Source organism: Prionailurus viverrinus, chromosome B4 (assembly GCF_022837055.1).
Source record: "Prionailurus viverrinus isolate Anna chromosome B4, UM_Priviv_1.0, whole genome shotgun sequence".
Taxonomy (NCBI): domain Eukaryota; kingdom Metazoa; phylum Chordata; class Mammalia; order Carnivora; family Felidae; genus Prionailurus; species Prionailurus viverrinus.
The window spans coordinates 43,645,375-43,662,754 of NC_062567.1; the positions used below are offsets into that span (position 1 = coordinate 43,645,375).

The following is a 17,380-nucleotide window of genomic DNA, read 5'->3' on the forward strand; positions in this document are numbered from 1 at the left end:
GGATTCTTGTCTGCGTCTTCCACAGAAGCCTTGTCTGTAAGTTTGGGAGCTCACTTTGCGTTTGGCCCAGGAGCCCCGGCTGTCCTTGTGCCCCACAGCAGCCCCTTGTCCCTGTCTTGCTGGAGGCTGTGCCATGGTCCTCCCCTTATCTGCCAGGTACAGTGGCCACAGTGTCTGGAGGCCAACATATTTTTAGAGGCCCACAAAAAAGGTTTTATTATTTTTTTTAATTTTTTTTAACGTTTTATTTCTTTTTGAGACAGAGAGAGACAGAGCATGAATGGGGGAGGGGCAGAGAGAGAGGGAGACACAGAATTGGAAGCAGGCTCCAGGCTCTGAGCCATCAGCCCAGAGCCGGATGCGGGGCTTGAACTCACAGACTCGAGATGGTGACCTGAGCCGAAGTCGGACGCTTAACCGACTGAGCCACCCAGGCGCCCCAAAAAAGGTTTTAATTTCTTTTAACATCAAAGGGGGGGGGAAGGACTTTTACATCAGAGGAACTATTTTATTTAAAAAAAAATTTTTTTTTTCAACGTTTTATTTATTTATTTTTTTTTGGGACAGAGAGAGACAGAGCATGAACGGGGGAGGGGCAGAGAGAGAGGGAGACACAGAATCGGAAACAGGCTCCAGGCTCTGAGCCATCAGCCCAGAGCCCGACGCGGGGCTCGAACTCACGGACCGCGAGATCGTGACCTGGCTGAAGTCGGACGCTTAACCGACTGCGCCCCCCAGGCACCCCTGGAGGAACTATTTTAATACAGAATATTTATGTATTTGTCCTTATTCTCATGCAGCCTTAAAATATACTTGTTAGTGATTTTTTTTTTTTTTTTTTTTTTTTTTTTTTTTTTTGTGGAGAAAGGGGCATATGAAAGCAGAAGTGTGTGGGAGCCTGCGAAAGGCTTTCAGAGTGGGGGTTGGGGGCAGTCACTTTGCCCTGTCCTTCTGGAGCCAGTATATTGTTTCAGGCTTGCTTTTCCCCCTCACCATTTTGAGTGTTTATTTGGATTTCCTCTTCAATCTTCCTCATTGTTCTAAAGTACAGGATGTGACACCCCTCAGTTACTAGAACAACCTCTATTATATCCCTGACCAGAGTATAAATATCCCAGCTACTCCAAGCCTGGTAGGAATAGGCAGAAGCAGACAGTCCCCTCAGTTGAAGCAGGTTCTTCTCTGTGGAAGCTTCTGTGGTCACCATGAATGACATGAATCGTGTCACCCAGGTGGGTGCTGGTTGAGGCCCAAACCTTGCCGGCACACCCCGGGACCAAGGAATGGTGCAACCAGGCCATGTTATCTTGACATCCCTCTGCACCTCGGGGATGCCGCACGAGAGGAAGTTTTAACAATAGCTGATGCTTGAATTATCTGAGAACAAACAAAAAATTTTTGCTTGGCTGAAAAGGACAGGTTTTTTGTTTTTTTTAAAAATATGTTTTAGGGGCGCCTGGGTGGCTTGGTTGGTTAAGCATCCGACTTCGGCTCAGGTCATGATCTCACAGTCTGTGAGTTCGAGCCCCGCGTCGGGCTCTGTGCTGACAGCTCAGAGCCTGGAGCCTGTTTCAGATTCTGTGTCTCCCTCTCTCTCTGCCCCACCCTGCTCATGCTCTGTTTCTCTCTGTCTCAAAAATAAATAAACGTTAAAAAAAATTTTTTTAAATATGTTTTAAAAATTTATTTATTTTGAGAGAGGGAGAGAGTGCATGAATCGGGGAGGGGCAGAGAGCGAGGGAGAGAGAGAATCCCAAGCAGGCTCTGCGCTGCAGAGCCCAATGCGGGGCTTGAACTCACAACCATAAGCTCATGACCAATATTGAGAATCCGACACTTAACAGATTGAGCCACCCAGGCGCCTCTTTTTAAATATATTTTTTTAAGGGGATAGTTTTATATTATAATAGCAGCTGAGTAGTTTAAACAGATTTCCCATTACAAATCTTCTGTGTGAGGTTTTTTTTCTTTCCTGTAACACATTTTAACAAAACTTGGGTAACTTTAGACCCTATATGATATGCAATTTTTTAGTCCTTACAATTGCTTCCATCTGCGGCCCCTTTCCAGGCTTCCAGCTTCCCTCAACACTTCATTCCCCATTCCCCTCTTAAATGAAATCAGAAAACAAATGTCAGGGAAGCTGAATAAACACTTCAGCGGCTCTGTCGTTCTTACAGAAAACTCTGTGGGGCCGAGGAATCTGAGTGTGACTGCAGGACAGAGCTGCTCGGGGTCTTGGGAGATGATGTTCTCTGCGGCGAAAGCACTGTCTGGGCCTCCAGAGGCCTGGGTTCTCCTCTTGTTTCTTGCTACCTTGCGTTGTCACATGTCGCTTGACATGACTCGAGTTCCTCACTTGTCAAACAAGTAACACAACATTTCCTGCAGGTCTGATGAAGTTTTGGGGGTGCTGGGGGTTCGTGGGGGCCAGAGCCAACGACCAAGAAAGAATTCTTGAAGATATCTTTGGTGTAAAAAGGTGATTTTATTAAAGCACGGGGACAGGACCCATGGGCAGGAAGAGCTGCACTGGGGGCCTGATGGGTAACTCCTTATATACCCTCAGCTTGGGAGGGGATCAGGGATAGAGTAGGTCTCTAAGGAATTTTGGAAGCAAGGTTTCCAGGATCTTGAGGGGCTAGCTGTTGCTAGGGAAACGCTATTTGTTACCTTTAATAAAACCTCAGTCATGAGACCCTTCAGATATATATGGGGGGGGGGGGGGCATAAGCTTGGAGTATGATTGCCAGCATATATCTTGGAGCAGTTGAGATAAAGGAAGTAGACTTACAGGATCCTCCAGGTTGGGATAAGGTTAAGCTAAGGTTCTCTTTTGCCCCAGCAAAGTGTCATCATGGAGGCAGCTGAGCTCTTAGAGGGAGGTCACTCTTCTATCTCAAGGACTTGTCAATGGGCTATAGGCAGAAGGGAATTTAATTTTTCATTTGCCTTTGTTTCCTATATTACCATGGCAAGCACTTAGACCCCTGTGCTTTGTTCTTGGGTAGCCAGGAGTGTCTGAGGAATATCACATATTCCACCTGGGGGAAGAGCGGTGGGGGTGCGTGCTAGCTTGTGCTTTGTCCCTCAGCCTGCCTCATGCTGACCCTCATCAGGTCTACAAAAGGAGACAGCGCTAGTCTGGGAGAACTTCTTTGGGCTAAGTCAACTTCCCCTTATCCCACATCGCATTACCTGCTTTGGAGATCACCTAAGGCGGCCTCATTGCCTGTCCTGGGAAGATGGAGAGGACGGTGGGGATGGGGGGGGGGGGGGTGGGGGGGGTGGGAAGGGAGCTGAACAGACAGCTGGAAGGCCTCAGACTGTGTTGGCCCAAGCGGGTGATGATAGAACCAGTTTCAGGGTGACCCGTTGTGGGTCTTCTCTCCTTCCCTTTAAGGTGGAGACACGGATATGAAAAGAGCAAAGACCCTAGTGTATTCTGCAGGAGGTAATCTCAAAGCTGGAAGCAGTTTCACTCCCGAAAGAAACACCAGTGCAGTTCTCTCCGATTTGCCATCATAGTTGACCCCGGCGCTTTGCCGAGTTGTAATTCACCCACCGAGCAGTTACGGGGCATCCATTTTGCATCAGGCAGCGTGCTTAGAGCTTGGGGTATGAAGATCATCTCTTGCTTCTTAGGGAGTTTCTCTTTCCACCCTTTCCTCTCTACTATCTGTCTTCATAAAGAGTTAGAGTGATATTTTAGCTTGTGTAGGTCACATGCCTCCCTGCTCAGTACGCTCCAGAAGCTTCCTTTTGTATTCAGGATAACGTCCAACCCCAAACTCTTTTACTAACAGCGTCCTGCAGGGTCTGACCTGGGCCTGCTTCTCTGACTTCACCCTACCTGTTTTTGTTTTTGCAGACACCAATGTGATTCCTAAGTCAGGACCTTTTTTCACTTGGTGTGGGGAGGACCTCAGGCACACTGAGCTGAGTTGACAATTCTCAGGTCAAGGCACATTGTCACAAGTCCCTTCTCCTGCTTTGTGTATGTATTCTTTTATTTCCAGTTCCCTCATTCCCAGTTTTATCGCAGTTCCTCTCTCTCCATGGTAACCGTTCTCAAATGTCTGAAGTGTATCCTTCTATTTGTATGTGCTCTAGCAGAAAGTGATATTTTTGTGGGCAAAATTTTTACCTGATTTTATTTTTAATGGAGTACATCTTTCGAAATTATTTTTTAAATAAAAAATATTAAAAAAAATTTATTACTATTAATTTTTTTTAACATTTATTTTTGAGAGAGAGAGAGAGAGAGACAGAGACAGAGACAGAGTGTGTGTGGGGTAGAGGCAGAGAGAGAGGGAGACACAGAATTCAAAGCAGGTATCAGGCTCTGAGCTGTCAGCACAGAGCCTGACCTGGGTTTTGAACCGATGAACCACGAGATGATGACCTGAGCTGAAGTTGAATGGTTAACCTACTGAGCCACCCAGGTGCCCCTATTTTTTTTTTTTATTTGAGAGAGAGAGAGAGAGAGAGAGAGAGAGAGCGAGCAGGTGAGAGGGGCACAGAGAGAAAGAGAGAGGAAGAGAGAATCTTAAGCAGGCTCCATGCTCAGCGTGGACCCAGGGCTCGAGCCCACGACACTGAGATCCTGACCTGAGCCCAAATCCAGAGTTGGATGCTGACCCAACTGAGACACCCAGGCACCCTCTGGGTATATATTTTAAATGCACATGACATATTTTATACTTTTCCCACTCAGCACTAGGTTTTCGAGATCTGGCTGTATTGTTATAGGCCCATTTGCTCACACCATGGACACGTTTTAATTATCCACTCTCCCAAGGATGCATACCAGCTGCCTCCAATAATATGAGCACTGTGGCACCGTGTGAGAACCTGCATGCTGGAGGATTGTGCTTGCTGGGCACAGGCACCTGCAACATAAAATAACTTTTAATTTGCCTCAGTAGTGGCAGACTGTTTCCCAGAACAGCCTCATTGGCTACGCTTCCTCTGGACCTTTGCGTTTGCTGTTCCTTTAGTCTGAAATAATTGTCCCCTGGACTCTTCAAGGGACTGTCTTCTCACCAGTGAGATCTCAGCTCAATTATCACTGCTTCCCAGAGGCCTTGCCCAAGCTCACAGTTGTCCCCACAACCTGTCCTCCCCAGGTTACTCTCCATCATTTTTATTTGTTTGTTACATCATAGCATTTTTCACAGTTTGAAATTATCTGTGATCATTTATTCATTATCTGTCTTCTCCACAGCAACGGATGGTGTCCTGGCCACTAGGCATGTAGTATAGCCCTAGCATATGGTGGGCTCAACTGAGTGATGAATGAAACAATTATAATAAATAAATAGTATTGCAGTATCACCCTGTTCAATGCTGTATGATTGGAGAAGCAAGGAACATAACAGGTGTGAGAGGTGGGAATAACTTCTTATAAGGATCCTAAAGGACAGACAGGAGGCCCAGGTCATCAGTGCCTTCTGCCCTCCTCTCAGTTCCACAAGCCTACACGTTAATATCCATCCCCCACCCCCTTTTTAAAACTAAGTTCCACAAGGCCTCAGCCCTCCGGCCGGCAAATCCCAACCAGTCCGCAGGGGGGCGCCCAGAACACGCTGGCCGGGGAGAACTAAAACTACATTTCCCGGCACCCCGCGCGCCGGCGACCCGCTTCCGGAGTGCGCGGAAGACATGGCGGCGCCCGAGGAGCGCGATTCTCCGACTGAAGCTCCTCAGCCGGCGGTGCAAGAGGAGGAAACTAAAACTTTTAAAGATCTGGTGAGCGTGGATGACTCAGGCTTTTCTTTGTACTGCTGACACTGGGCGCAGGCAGAGTCCATTTGCTTTAGGTTCCGGCTAATAGTGTATAGACGCAGCTGGGGCCTAGCTTGGGTTTCCTTCAGAATTTCTGAAACTTGGGTTCCAGACGCTCTTCCTAAGCCTCTGGGTTTGGATGGTGGGAGGGCTGCCCGTCCCTGAGAGTCCCCATTTGCGCTTTTCTCCCTTTTGGTGTGGCGACGTTTGTATTTGTAAGTTCCCCCCTCCCCCCCTCGGAGTAAGATGCAACGGGTTTGGATTCTGACCCAGTCGCTTACTAGGGGCACGTTGTTACCTCGCGGTGCCTCCCTTTCCACATCTGTAAATTGGGGGTAATAATACGTACTTCAGCGAATTGTGAGGCTTGAATGAAATAGTGCACGTGAAGAGCTTGGGTTTGTCTGAGTAGAAAGTGTTAAGTCTTGAAGTACTGCTATCTCCTAGTGCTCATAAAGAGCGGACCGAGTAGGCTCGCAATACTTCTTGAATCCAAGCGTAAGGGATGCACATGTCACCAGCAGGGTGGGTCCGACAGTCATTTAATTAGGATGGAGGCAGGGGCGCCTGGGTGGCTCAGTGGGTTAAGCAACCGACTTTGGCTCGGGTCACGATCTTGTGGTTCCCGGGTTCCAGCCTGGCTGCGGCTCTGTGCTGACAGCTCAGAGCTTGGAGCCTGCTTCGGATTTTGTGTTAACCCCCTCTCTGCCCCTCCCCTGCTCATGCTCTCTCTTTCTCTCAAAAATAAAATAAACATTAAAAAAAAAATTAGCTGGGAGGCAAGTGTGTGGGTTCCTCTTTGCTAAAGTGTATTTTTCTGAATTCTAAGGGTGTGACAGATGTGTTGTGTGAAGCTTGTGACCAGTTGGGATGGACAAAGCCCACAAAGATCCAGATTGAAGCTATTCCTTTGGCCTTACAAGGTAGGTTGAAATTAAACATGTGGCTTAATACAGGTTCAGTATGAAGTTATACTCAATCAAGTACTTACCACTTTTGAGAGCTGTTGTTGTATACTTCAAGTAATATAAAAATATGGCCACTAAAGATACAAAATTTGTGGCTTATTGGCTTTTGAAAAAGTAATTCTGTTCTACTGAGCTTACTTTCTATAAGGAGATTTGTTGTTTGCAACAGGTGCTAACTTTAAGGACACACTGGATTAAAGTGTATGAACAAGAAACTTGTTAGGAATTATGAATCAATAAGTGCAGATTTACATAAGGGTGCCTGGAACACACATCAGTATCTAGAGGAGTTGAGAGCTCTCGCTTTGTGAGACGTGTTTATCAGATTTTTAGAAGAATGGCTGACATGTTTGATGACTAGTGGGACTGAAACTAACAGGGTGAACTTTCATGGGAGTAGAGGTAAAGTCCTGCTCTTAGATTCCCAAAGCCCAGCTTCACAGTGTTAGGGTTGGTGGTAAAAGAGACCTAGCAATGTTCGCTGAAATTCATTAAGTTCCATAGAGAAAATGAATGGAATCTCAGCTACATTAGTGTAAGAGATTTTCCAGGCAAGAAAAAAAAAAAAAAGTGTATGAACATATCTGTATGTAGAATTTACCCCTCACTCTGAATTCCTCTCCCATATGTCCCAGGTTAAGAACCCTTGAACTAGCTCTAGTGAGAGAAATGCCTTTGCTGGTTAGAACACATCTAGAATATTATGCTTAGTTCTGGGGCCCAGTTTTGAGGGACCAAGAGTGGCAGTGAGTGTGGTATAGTAACAAGAATAGTCCTAAATAGTTAAAGGAGCTTGAGTGCATTCAGTCTGCAGAAGAGTAGATCTGGATGGGATATGGTAATTGGCTTCAGTGATTTGGAGAGCTGTCATGTGGAAAAGTAATTAGACTTGCTCTATGAAATTCCATTTGCTCCTTCTATAAATAGTAAGTATCTGATACAAGTGTAAGGTACCAGAAGTTAAGATTCTGCCCACTCTAAGAACTTAGATTCTAGTAAGGAGATAATTATAAATCTATTACGAAGTGAACTGGGACATAAGAAAGTTACATTCCAAGTGCACTGAGGGAGGAGAAGAGATTACTACTCATTGGAATGGACTAGAGTAAACTTTAGTTTTTGGCTGGAAAGGTTGGAAAGACATTCAAGCGGAACCTTGAAGACTGAATAAGATTTAGACATTCATGCATGATGGGAGGGGAGGACCTTCTAGGCATAGGGAACAATATGAAAAAAAAGCTAAGGAGGCTGGAACACATGGGCATGTGTGGAGGCTTGCAACTACTTAATAGAGAATAGGGAAAGGATTAGTAAAGTCTTTGGGGCCAGATTATGCAGGACTTAAATGTGGGTAAAGGAATTTGGTCTTTGTTCCATGGGCAGTGGAGTGCCTTTGGGGATTATTTTTTTAGCAGGAGAATGAAATGCTTAGAGTTGTTTTCTTGGACTATTAATCTCATAGCTTTATAAGGAAATTTAGAGATGAGAGACAAGAGGCTGGGAGACCAATTAGGAGGGCATTGCGGTAATTTTGGCAATAAATAAAGGGTAGGGTAGAAGTAGTGAGAAAGAAAGAAAAATGATAGAAAAGGAGTCATCATGATTTTATAACTAGTTAGTTAATGGAAGGCAAGGGGTAGGGAAATCTGGGATCGTTGCCTGTGTGTTTAGGACATATTACTGGTGTAAAAAGGGAACATAGGAGGAAAAATAATTTCAGGAAAGAGGAGTTCAGTTGGAAATAATTGATTTCGGGCATCAAAGAAATAGACTTGACTGACGCACAGGTGGAATCTGGGAATTAGAGCTTGATTAGGAGTCCAGAACTGGATGCAGATACCACATCCAAAGAGAAGTTGTAGCTGAAACTGTGGAAATGGCTGAGGTTGCCACGTAGGGTCAAGAGATGACAAGGGGAGAAATGGAGACTCAATAACAGGTTGAAAATCATGAGAGGACAGTTTCATACAAATTAGGTAAGGGAGAGTGTTTTAGGGAGGGGGCCGTAAACACTTTCAAGTTGTCTAGAGACGCTAAGAGGATAAGGATTGTGTAAAGGCCATTAGTGGGGAAGAAGTTTCGGCAGTCAGAAGTACTGGAATTGCTTTAAAAAGCAAGAAGGGTTGGTGCTTTCTGGGATTTTACTGCCTGCCCTACAGCATGTGTTGGAAGAATGAACCCAAATTAGGTGGTGGTAATAATCCTTAAATTATTTATAATGTTTTCAGTAAAAAGTTTGTATTTAATGCAGAGAAAGTAGGAGTCCATGAAAGATTACTAGGAACTGAGTAATGTGACTGATATAATCATCATGGAAAGTATTCTTATTCTTGAGGTTATTTCATTCTAAGGAGTAGTTTACAAATGCTTCATTTAAAAAACCTATAGACGCTGGCTCTAAGCAAGAGATTTAAATAATCTAACAAAGTTTTTCTTTTGTCTTTTCTTAAATTAACTTTAAAATTTAGTTTGAGTACTAATGATGGTGTCAGTTTCTACAAAATTGTGGCATCCTGGGTCCATCCATTGTTCTTAAACTTATAACAATTCTGAAAGGCAGGAATGATTATTTTATTGGTGATGGCCAGTGGATTAAGTACCTTGGGTGGGTGCACATAACTTGTTATCAGTAGAGCTAGAATTTGAATAATAGGATGTTCTAGTGAAAAGCCTGTGTTCTTGGCCCTATATTATAGTGTTACAGTGGGGAGAGCAAAATCTTTTGATGATTTTTGAGGATGCTTTTCTTCCCATCTGTTTCATGTATTAAGTTTATTTTTCAAAAAATTTTTTTAACATTTTAATCTATTTTTGAGAGACAGAGCACGAACGGGGGAGGGACAGAGAGAGAGGGAGACACAGAATCCGAAGCAGGCTCCAGGCTCTGAGCTGTCAGCACAGAACCCGATGGGGGCTCGAACCCACCACCCGTGAGATCATGACCTGAGCTGAAGTCGGACGCTTAACCGACTGAGCCACTCAGGCACTCCATATTAAGTTTATTTTTAATTCAGAGATCACTCAAAGTCCTCTACGAATTTCAGACAGTTTTTTGAATGGCTGCCATATACCAAGTAGTTGTGTTAGGTGCTAGCAGTGTGGCAGGTGAATGAATTTATTCCTGCTCCTCTTACTGGGTGTTCATTCTACACAGATACTACCACTGGAAAGGCTTACAGGTTGTGAGAAGAAGAAAGGAGATAATAGAGAAAAATAATTTCACAAAGTGAATATTGCTTTGTGGGCGGTAGGCGTTACAGCCACATGGATTGAGAGACTTAAGCTCCTTTATTTCCCTAAATCTTTCTTGTATACCCCTTTCTTCTGAAATTTTAAGACTTCCCTTGAAAGAAAAGGGGAACAGATCCCAGTGGGTGTGTTTTTGTTTTTGTTCTTGTTCTTGTTTTCCTGTTCTAGAAGGTATGTTGTACCCAGGCAGGGAGGGCAGAATCCCCCCAAAGTTGGGGAATAAAAGGCTTTGGAAGCCCTTAGCTCACAAATAGTTAGAGGCTGTTGCAATGCATTATCACTTACCCTACAACCAAGAGGAACATTAAAGTTAGTAAATGAGGGAGAAATTTTATCCGTATATTGTCATTTGTTGCTCTGACCTTTACAAAATTAGTGCATTGTCTGGTCTGACTTATAATTTACATCTACACCTGTACTTTTATAGGTAACATTGATGTTACTGTTTAGAAGGGTAAATGGTAGAATTCACTAGACTATGGAGTTGTTTGCTCTGGCTTGGCAGGATCCTAGTTTAAGTGATCAGTGTCTAAAAGACGGATGTTGAGAAGTCTGCTCTACTTGATATCAATCACTCTCCTTTCTTGAGCTCTCTTCCTCCTCAATTTCAAGTCAGTATTATCTTCTGTCTTTCCAGCTATTCTTTATGAGATGCTTCTGGTTCCTTTCCTTTTTCCTTGTAAGGTTAATTCTATCTTTATCCTTTTTTTTTTCCTCACTCTGAAAACACTACTAAGATTTCTCATCCAGTCCTGAAGCTTTAACACTATCTGCATCAGTGAGTCTCAGCCAGTGCTCATCAGAATTACCTGTCTTACTTGTAAAACAGTAGAGATTTCTAGAGTCACTGAATCAGAATTTCCACATGTGTGACCTGGGCATGTATAGGTATAAGAATCCCATAGGTTATTCTGATGTGTCTGCCCTTGGGGGAGCAAAACTGTTAGGATGCTCCTACTTCTGTGTTTCTAGCCTGTACTTCTCTGCTGAGCTCCAGACAAGTGCGTCCAACTGGTTTTTAGATATTTCTCTCAGCCTGTTGCAGAAACCTCAAGTTCCTATGTTCAAACCAGAGTCATTGTTTTCCTCACCAGAGCTAATTTTCTATATGCCCTTAGGAACCCATGTGTCAACCACATTTTCTTTCATTACTTTGTACATCTCACTTGTTTTTATCCTGTCTTGCCTCAGTTCAGACCACCATACTAACTCCCCTGGTATCCTAACTGAGCTCTTACTTTCCTGTGTGTTCCCCATTCTGTTAAGGTCATCTTAGGTCATAAGGAAGAGAGTCACTCAGGTAACCTCGGAGAAAAGGGGTTTATTGTAGGGTTAATCTCTAGGTAAGGAAGTCTCAGCAGTTCTATACAGTCAGGGAACAATGTGAGCATCAACCGTGGAGGTCATTATCACTAGGAAGCAATCTCAGCAGGCGCTGTTGGAGTGCACAGCTACCTTGTGAGCTGCAGCCAGCCAGCCTAGAGATGGTGGCCTTGGTTTGGGAGTTAATTTCTAAATCTTATTTATAGTTACGGCTTGATTGGTGATAACAGACCATGGGGACCTCTTCTTAAGGGATTACTTACGGCATTCTTCCCTCAGAAGAAGCAGTGTAAATGCATGTACTGTTGAGCTCCTTGGCTCCTTATGCCATCAGGCATAGGGATTATCTTCCTAAGGAGTAACATTGATTGTCATGTTCCCTGCTTAAAATCCTTTAATTCTCTCTCTTACAGGAAGACATCAAAACACCCTATCATGGCTTATGAGTTTCCTTTCTAGCCTCATTCTTGTCCCTCTCCCTCCTTAACATTTCTGTGTTCCTGCCGCATTGTACTTCTCACTCTCCCTGCATGTGGCTGTGTTCTTTACAGACTCCGTCCTCTGTTCTCTTATAGGAATGTGCTTCCTTTCTTTCTTTGCTTAATTCCAGATTTAATTTACTCATCAGGTCTGTTAGCCTTTCCTGACTCCCCTGGGCAGTGAGTTACTCCTTCCTTTGTGTTCTCACTGTATGTTGTAGGGGCCTGTTGTAAAGCCCTTATCACATTATATCATATTTGTGTATGTCACCCCTGGGTTTTAAGCTTACCTAGGACAGAGACTATGTCTTCTGTCTGTTCAACCTTCCTCTCCCTCCAGTTCATCAAATATTTATTCACTGTCTACTTTGTGCCCACGTTGTGTCATTGTAGAAAAAGGGAAATAATGCAGAGAGCGTTTCTTTGCTGTTAGAGGTTTTCTTTTTCTTCCTAGGTCGTGATATCATCGGGCTGGCAGAAACTGGCTCTGGAAAAACGGGTGCCTTCGCTTTGCCCATTCTGAATGCACTGTTGGAGACGCCCCAGCGATTGTTTGCCTTAGTTCTCACGCCCACTCGGGAGTTGGCCTTTCAGATCTCAGAGCAGTTTGAAGCCCTGGGGTCTTCCATTGGTGTGCAAAGCGGTAAGTGTCTGACAGGAAAGGAACTGTAGAGTTTTTTCACAAGTTGAGAATGAATGGAAAAGGAGAATAGAAGCAAATATTATTAACATGACTTTATTGACCTTAAGAGCGAATTTGGTATTTTAGCTTTAGGGAAAGTTATATGGGAAGAAAAATTTAAGTAGAAATCTAGCACTGGCTTAAAATGTATTCAGTGAACTATGGAAAAAATTGAGGGTCTCTGTTCTGTATTCTTTTTGTTTCTGTAGCTGTGATTGTAGGTGGAATCGATTCAATGTCCCAGTCTCTGGCCCTGGCGAAAAAACCACATGTAATAATAGGTGAGTAATTGACAACGGTAAAAGGCACTGACAACGATGAATTGGAGAAGATCTGTCCATGTTGCATAAAACTTATTTGTGTAGAAAGATTTTGAAGAAAGGATTTTTGTGGTCTTGTTTTATTTTTTAATTTCTGAAATTTTGGGGGGCTTGGTGGGTGGGGTGGTTGGTAACTTTTCTTTTTGTCCTAGTTCTTAAACATTGCCCTTTCTCTTCAACCTTTCTTGATAGCAACTCCTGGTCGACTGATAGACCACTTGGAAAATACAAAAGGTTTCAACTTAAGAGCCCTCAAATACTTGGTTATGGATGAGGCAGACCGAATATTGAATATGGATTTTGAGACAGAGGTGAGCACCCAGTTTCTTTCCTCATTGTAGGACATCTCAAGTGCCCTCTTTCAAACTTCGGTTCATTGCACAACTGCTTTGTGGAATACTATATCATTATCAGTTAATTTAAACATTTCTGCTGCCTTTTTTTCATTCTTGGTGTTCCTCACGTTGTCAGTGCCTCAGTATCCTCTAGAGAACATAGTCTGACTGTAGTTTTAATTTTTTTTTTTTCAACATTTATTTATTTTGGGACAGAGAGAGACAGAGCATGAACGGGGGAGGGGCAGAGAGAGAGGGAGACACAGAATCGGAAACAGCCTCCAGGCTCCGAGCCATCAGCCCAGAGCCTGATGCGGGGCTCGAACTCACAGACCGCGAGATCGTGACCTGGCTGAAGTCGGACGCTTAACCGACTGCGCCACCCAGGCGCCCCTGACTGTAGTTTTAGAGATGAGAAATTTCTACCAGATTTCGTTTCTATTTTATTTGATATATACCTCTTTCGTATACCTTGAAATATTTTTATTTTCTGTCATCATAGCTGACCCACTCATAACTTAGTTGATGAACACTTTTGACTTTTCTCTTAGATTAGCTCTACTGTAATTTAAACTGTTCTTTTCTCTGAGTGGCATTTTTTTAAAACAGCATATAGTATGGTACAAATAATAAATATTCAATAAATTTTAGCTGAATTGAATGGAATTTTTGAGTTCCCAAATTCCCACAGTGATATAGTTTTTCATTCTCTGCTTCACAAAGAGCATTTGTAAATATCCACTCTAAATGTTACGTTGGTATCCTTTCTTTGTGCTTTAGGTTGACAAGATCCTCAAAGTGATTCCCCGAGATCGGAAAACGTTTCTCTTCTCGGCCACCATGACCAAGAAGGTGAAGTTTTCTAGGACTTCTGATTTCTTCTTTATTAAGTGATAAGTAAAAACAGCATTTAGGAATCAGTGTACTATTCCAGGTTTTTTTCTGCAGGTGCAAAAACTTCAGCGAGCAGCACTAAAGAATCCTGTGAAATGTGCTGTTTCCTCCAAATACCAGACAGTTGAGAAATTACAGCAATATTACCTTTTTATTCCTTCTAAATTCAAGGTAAAGTGTTTACTTTGATCGTTCCTGCCTCTCCCTCTCCTTCCTCACTAAAGCATCTGAAAGTGTGTCCACTTTTGATTAGCTAAGAGTTGTGCTACTGTTTGTTTTAGAACACATACTGTGCTTATATTTATCACTGATAAAGTCAAACATTCCGGGAATTCACAGCATGCTAAACCACAATAATGAAGTCATGATGTAATTCCTTTCCAGCCCCATTCTTGAAGTAGTTTTTCTTTTGTCTCCTGATTATGTGGCTTTTTTATAGGGAAGGGACCCTTGTTTTATGCTTTGATGTAGGGACTTTTCCTGGTTGCCGAGTATAGATTTCCTTGTGCTTGGCTTCAGGCATGTGAAATTCATGGTTCACAGAGATGATAATGCTGCTTCAGGAGTGCAAACTGGCAGCTGGGGTCTGGGTAATTGAGAGTCAACTATAGGCTTAGGTTTTTTTTTTTTTTTTTAAATGTTTTTTTTTCAACGTTTATTTATTTTTGGGACAGAGAGAGTCAGAGCATGAACGGGGGAGGGGCAGAGAGAGAGGGAGACACAGAATCGGAAACAGGCTCCAGGCTCCGAGCCATCAGCCCAGAGCCCGACGCGGGGCTCGAACTCCCGGACCGCGAGATCGTGACCTGGCTGAAGTCGGACGCTTAACCGACTGCGCCACCCAGGCGCCCCAGGTTTTTAGATAATTTGTATTCCCGGGACTCCAGTCTTTTCTTCCAGATCAGTTACTTACATTGATTGTTTTGGGTTTGTAACTTAGGATACCTACCTGGTTTACATTCTAAATGAACTGGCTGGAAACTCCTTTATGATATTCTGCAGCACCTGTAACAATACTCAGAGAACAGCTTTGCTGCTTCGAAATCTTGGATTCACTGCTATCCCCCTCCATGGACAGATGAGTCAGGTAAAGATTCTTTGGCATCATTAGTGGTGAAACGGTGGTGTGAAAAGGGTAAAGCTTATAGCAGTAGTTCTATACAATAACAACATGAGGTGTTCATGCATCTTTTCAGAATTGTTTTGATTTTATGGGCTTTAAAGTGTTGCTCTAGTTGCTTACTTCCTCCTTTTAGGATAGTAAGAGGCTCAAATTAGAAGATTTCATAGTTATTTGTCTGGTATGGAAGCTTTTCAGTTGATTTATTCAGCCCTAGTGCTAACGTTGATTCTTTGGTCTCTAAAGATGTTTAATAAATTATATTTCAACCATCTGTCATGTTAAACAATCCCCGTTTCCTGTTAGTATTTTCTAGCCTCGTCTTAAATATTTTTTTTGTTGCTTCCATGTTTCCTTCTGATCTGTGGAGCCTAGTTTGGACTTAGGGGAAACATCCTTTTAAAAATTTCTGTCTTGGTTCTTACATTTAGTGTTTCTAGTTTGTGTGTCTTAGATTCTGAGATTCCTTAGTTTATCAAGATTAACATTCTTTTCATTTCTTTTCATCATGTCAGAGCAAACGCTTAGGATCCCTTAATAAGTTTAAGGCAAAGGCTCGTTCTATTCTTCTAGCAACTGATGTTGCAAGCCGAGGTTTGGACATACCTCATGTGGATGTAGTTGTTAACTTTGACATTCCTACCCATTCCAAGGTGAGTCCCATTGCTGACCTGACTTTCTTTAAAAAAAAATTTTTTTTAATGTCGATTTGATGTGTAATGTTTTTTTTGAGAGAGAGACAGAATGTGAAAGGGGGAGGAGGAGAGAGAGGGAGACACAGAATCTGAGGAAGGCTCCAGGCTCTTGAGCTGTCAGCACAGAGCCCCATGTGGGGCTTGAACCCACAAACTATGAGATCATGACCTGAGCCGAAGTCGGACACTCAACTGACTCAGCCACCCAGGTGTCCCTGCTGACTTGACTTTCTAGTTTTGAACTGTATTTCTTTCTTTTTTTTTTTAAATTGAGGTATAATTGACATAAAAGATTAGTTTTAGTTGTATAACATAATGGTATGCTGTTTGTATATATCACAAAATGATTGCCACAAGTCTAGTTACCATACATTGTTATGAGTTTTTTTCCTTGCACTGAGAACTTTTAAGGTCTACTCTCTTAGCAGCTTTCAAATGTGTAATATAGTATTATTAACTATTTTTGCTATGCTGTACATTTCACTCCCATGGCTTACTTGTATTATAACTTGAGGTTTGTACTTTCTGACTCCCTTCACCCAGTTGATTCCCTACTCCCATTATTTCCACCTTTGGAAACCACCAAATATGTTGTCTATGTTATGAGCTCAGTTTGTTTTTTTTTTAGATTCCACGTATAAGTTAGATCATACAGTATTTATTTTTCTCAGACTTATTTCACTTAGCATAATGTCTTTAACGTCCATCTCTATTATTGCAGATGGTAAGATTCAACTTTTTTATGGCTGAATAATATTCCAATGCGTCCAAAGTGTATTTTTTAAAAATATTGTTTTTTTTAAAAAATGTTTACTTATTTATTTTGAGAGGGGAGGAGAGAATCCCAAGCAAGCTCTGTTGCTGTCAGAGCAGAGCCCTACATGGGACTCGATCCCATGACGGCAAGATCATGACCTGAGCTGAAATCAAGAGTCGGATGCTTAACTGATTGGGCCACCCAGACGCCCCTCCAAAGTGTGTTTCTTAATGGAATGTTTTCTGTCTCCTTTTTTTTCCTTCTTAATCCTTTATTGGTTAAGTATCAAAAACTGGGAAAGCTCTTGATTTATTTATTCTCGTTATCTTGCATGTGCCTGAGGATGTGATATTAATAAATGTGAATGAAGGTAGCCAAAGAGAGGTGTGAGATCACAGGAGTAGATGCAGCACGTGCTGATCTTTGTCAGTCTTACTTCTTCAGAGTCGTCAGCTTGTGGTTCTCAGTGTATCTCAGGGTTTCTCAGCCTTGGCACTATTAATGTTTTGGGCCAGCAGATTCTTTGCTGTGGGGCTGTCCTTTGCATTGTAGGATGCTTAGCAGCATTCCTGGCCTCTACCCATAGGTGACGTTATGACAACTGCATATATGTTCTGACATTTCCAAATATCCCTGGGGAGGACAGAATTGCCTCCAGAACAACTAGTATCTCTTGGCTTTGTATTTAACTGCTGTAGACAAGGTGCTGTCTCATTTGATTTTCCCAATAACTCTGAGTGTGGGCATGTGTTTCTATCCCTGTTTTATAGA

At 42.8% G+C, this 17,380-nt stretch overlaps 1 protein-coding gene across 2 annotated transcripts in view; it reads left to right on the forward strand.

The window, feature by feature from the left end:
• The first annotated feature begins 5,645 nt into the window (after positions 1 to 5,645).
• The window catches only part of DDX47 (DEAD-box helicase 47), a 30,622-nt gene continuing 18,887 nt past the window's right edge, over positions 5,646 to 17,380 (forward strand). For both annotated transcript variants that reach the window (XM_047867681.1, XM_047867680.1), the window contains exons 1-9: positions 5,646 to 5,751; positions 6,617 to 6,710; positions 12,261 to 12,449; positions 12,698 to 12,769; positions 13,001 to 13,119; positions 13,924 to 13,995; positions 14,092 to 14,208; positions 14,978 to 15,124; positions 15,673 to 15,810. In XM_047867681.1, the coding sequence (XP_047723637.1) occupies positions 5,665 to 5,751; positions 6,617 to 6,710; positions 12,261 to 12,449; positions 12,698 to 12,769; positions 13,001 to 13,119; positions 13,924 to 13,995; positions 14,092 to 14,208; positions 14,978 to 15,124; positions 15,673 to 15,810 (1,035 nt within the window). In that variant the 5' untranslated portion in view covers positions 5,646 to 5,664. The remainder of the gene's footprint in view (positions 5,752 to 6,616; positions 6,711 to 12,260; positions 12,450 to 12,697; positions 12,770 to 13,000; positions 13,120 to 13,923; positions 13,996 to 14,091; positions 14,209 to 14,977; positions 15,125 to 15,672; positions 15,811 to 17,380) is intronic.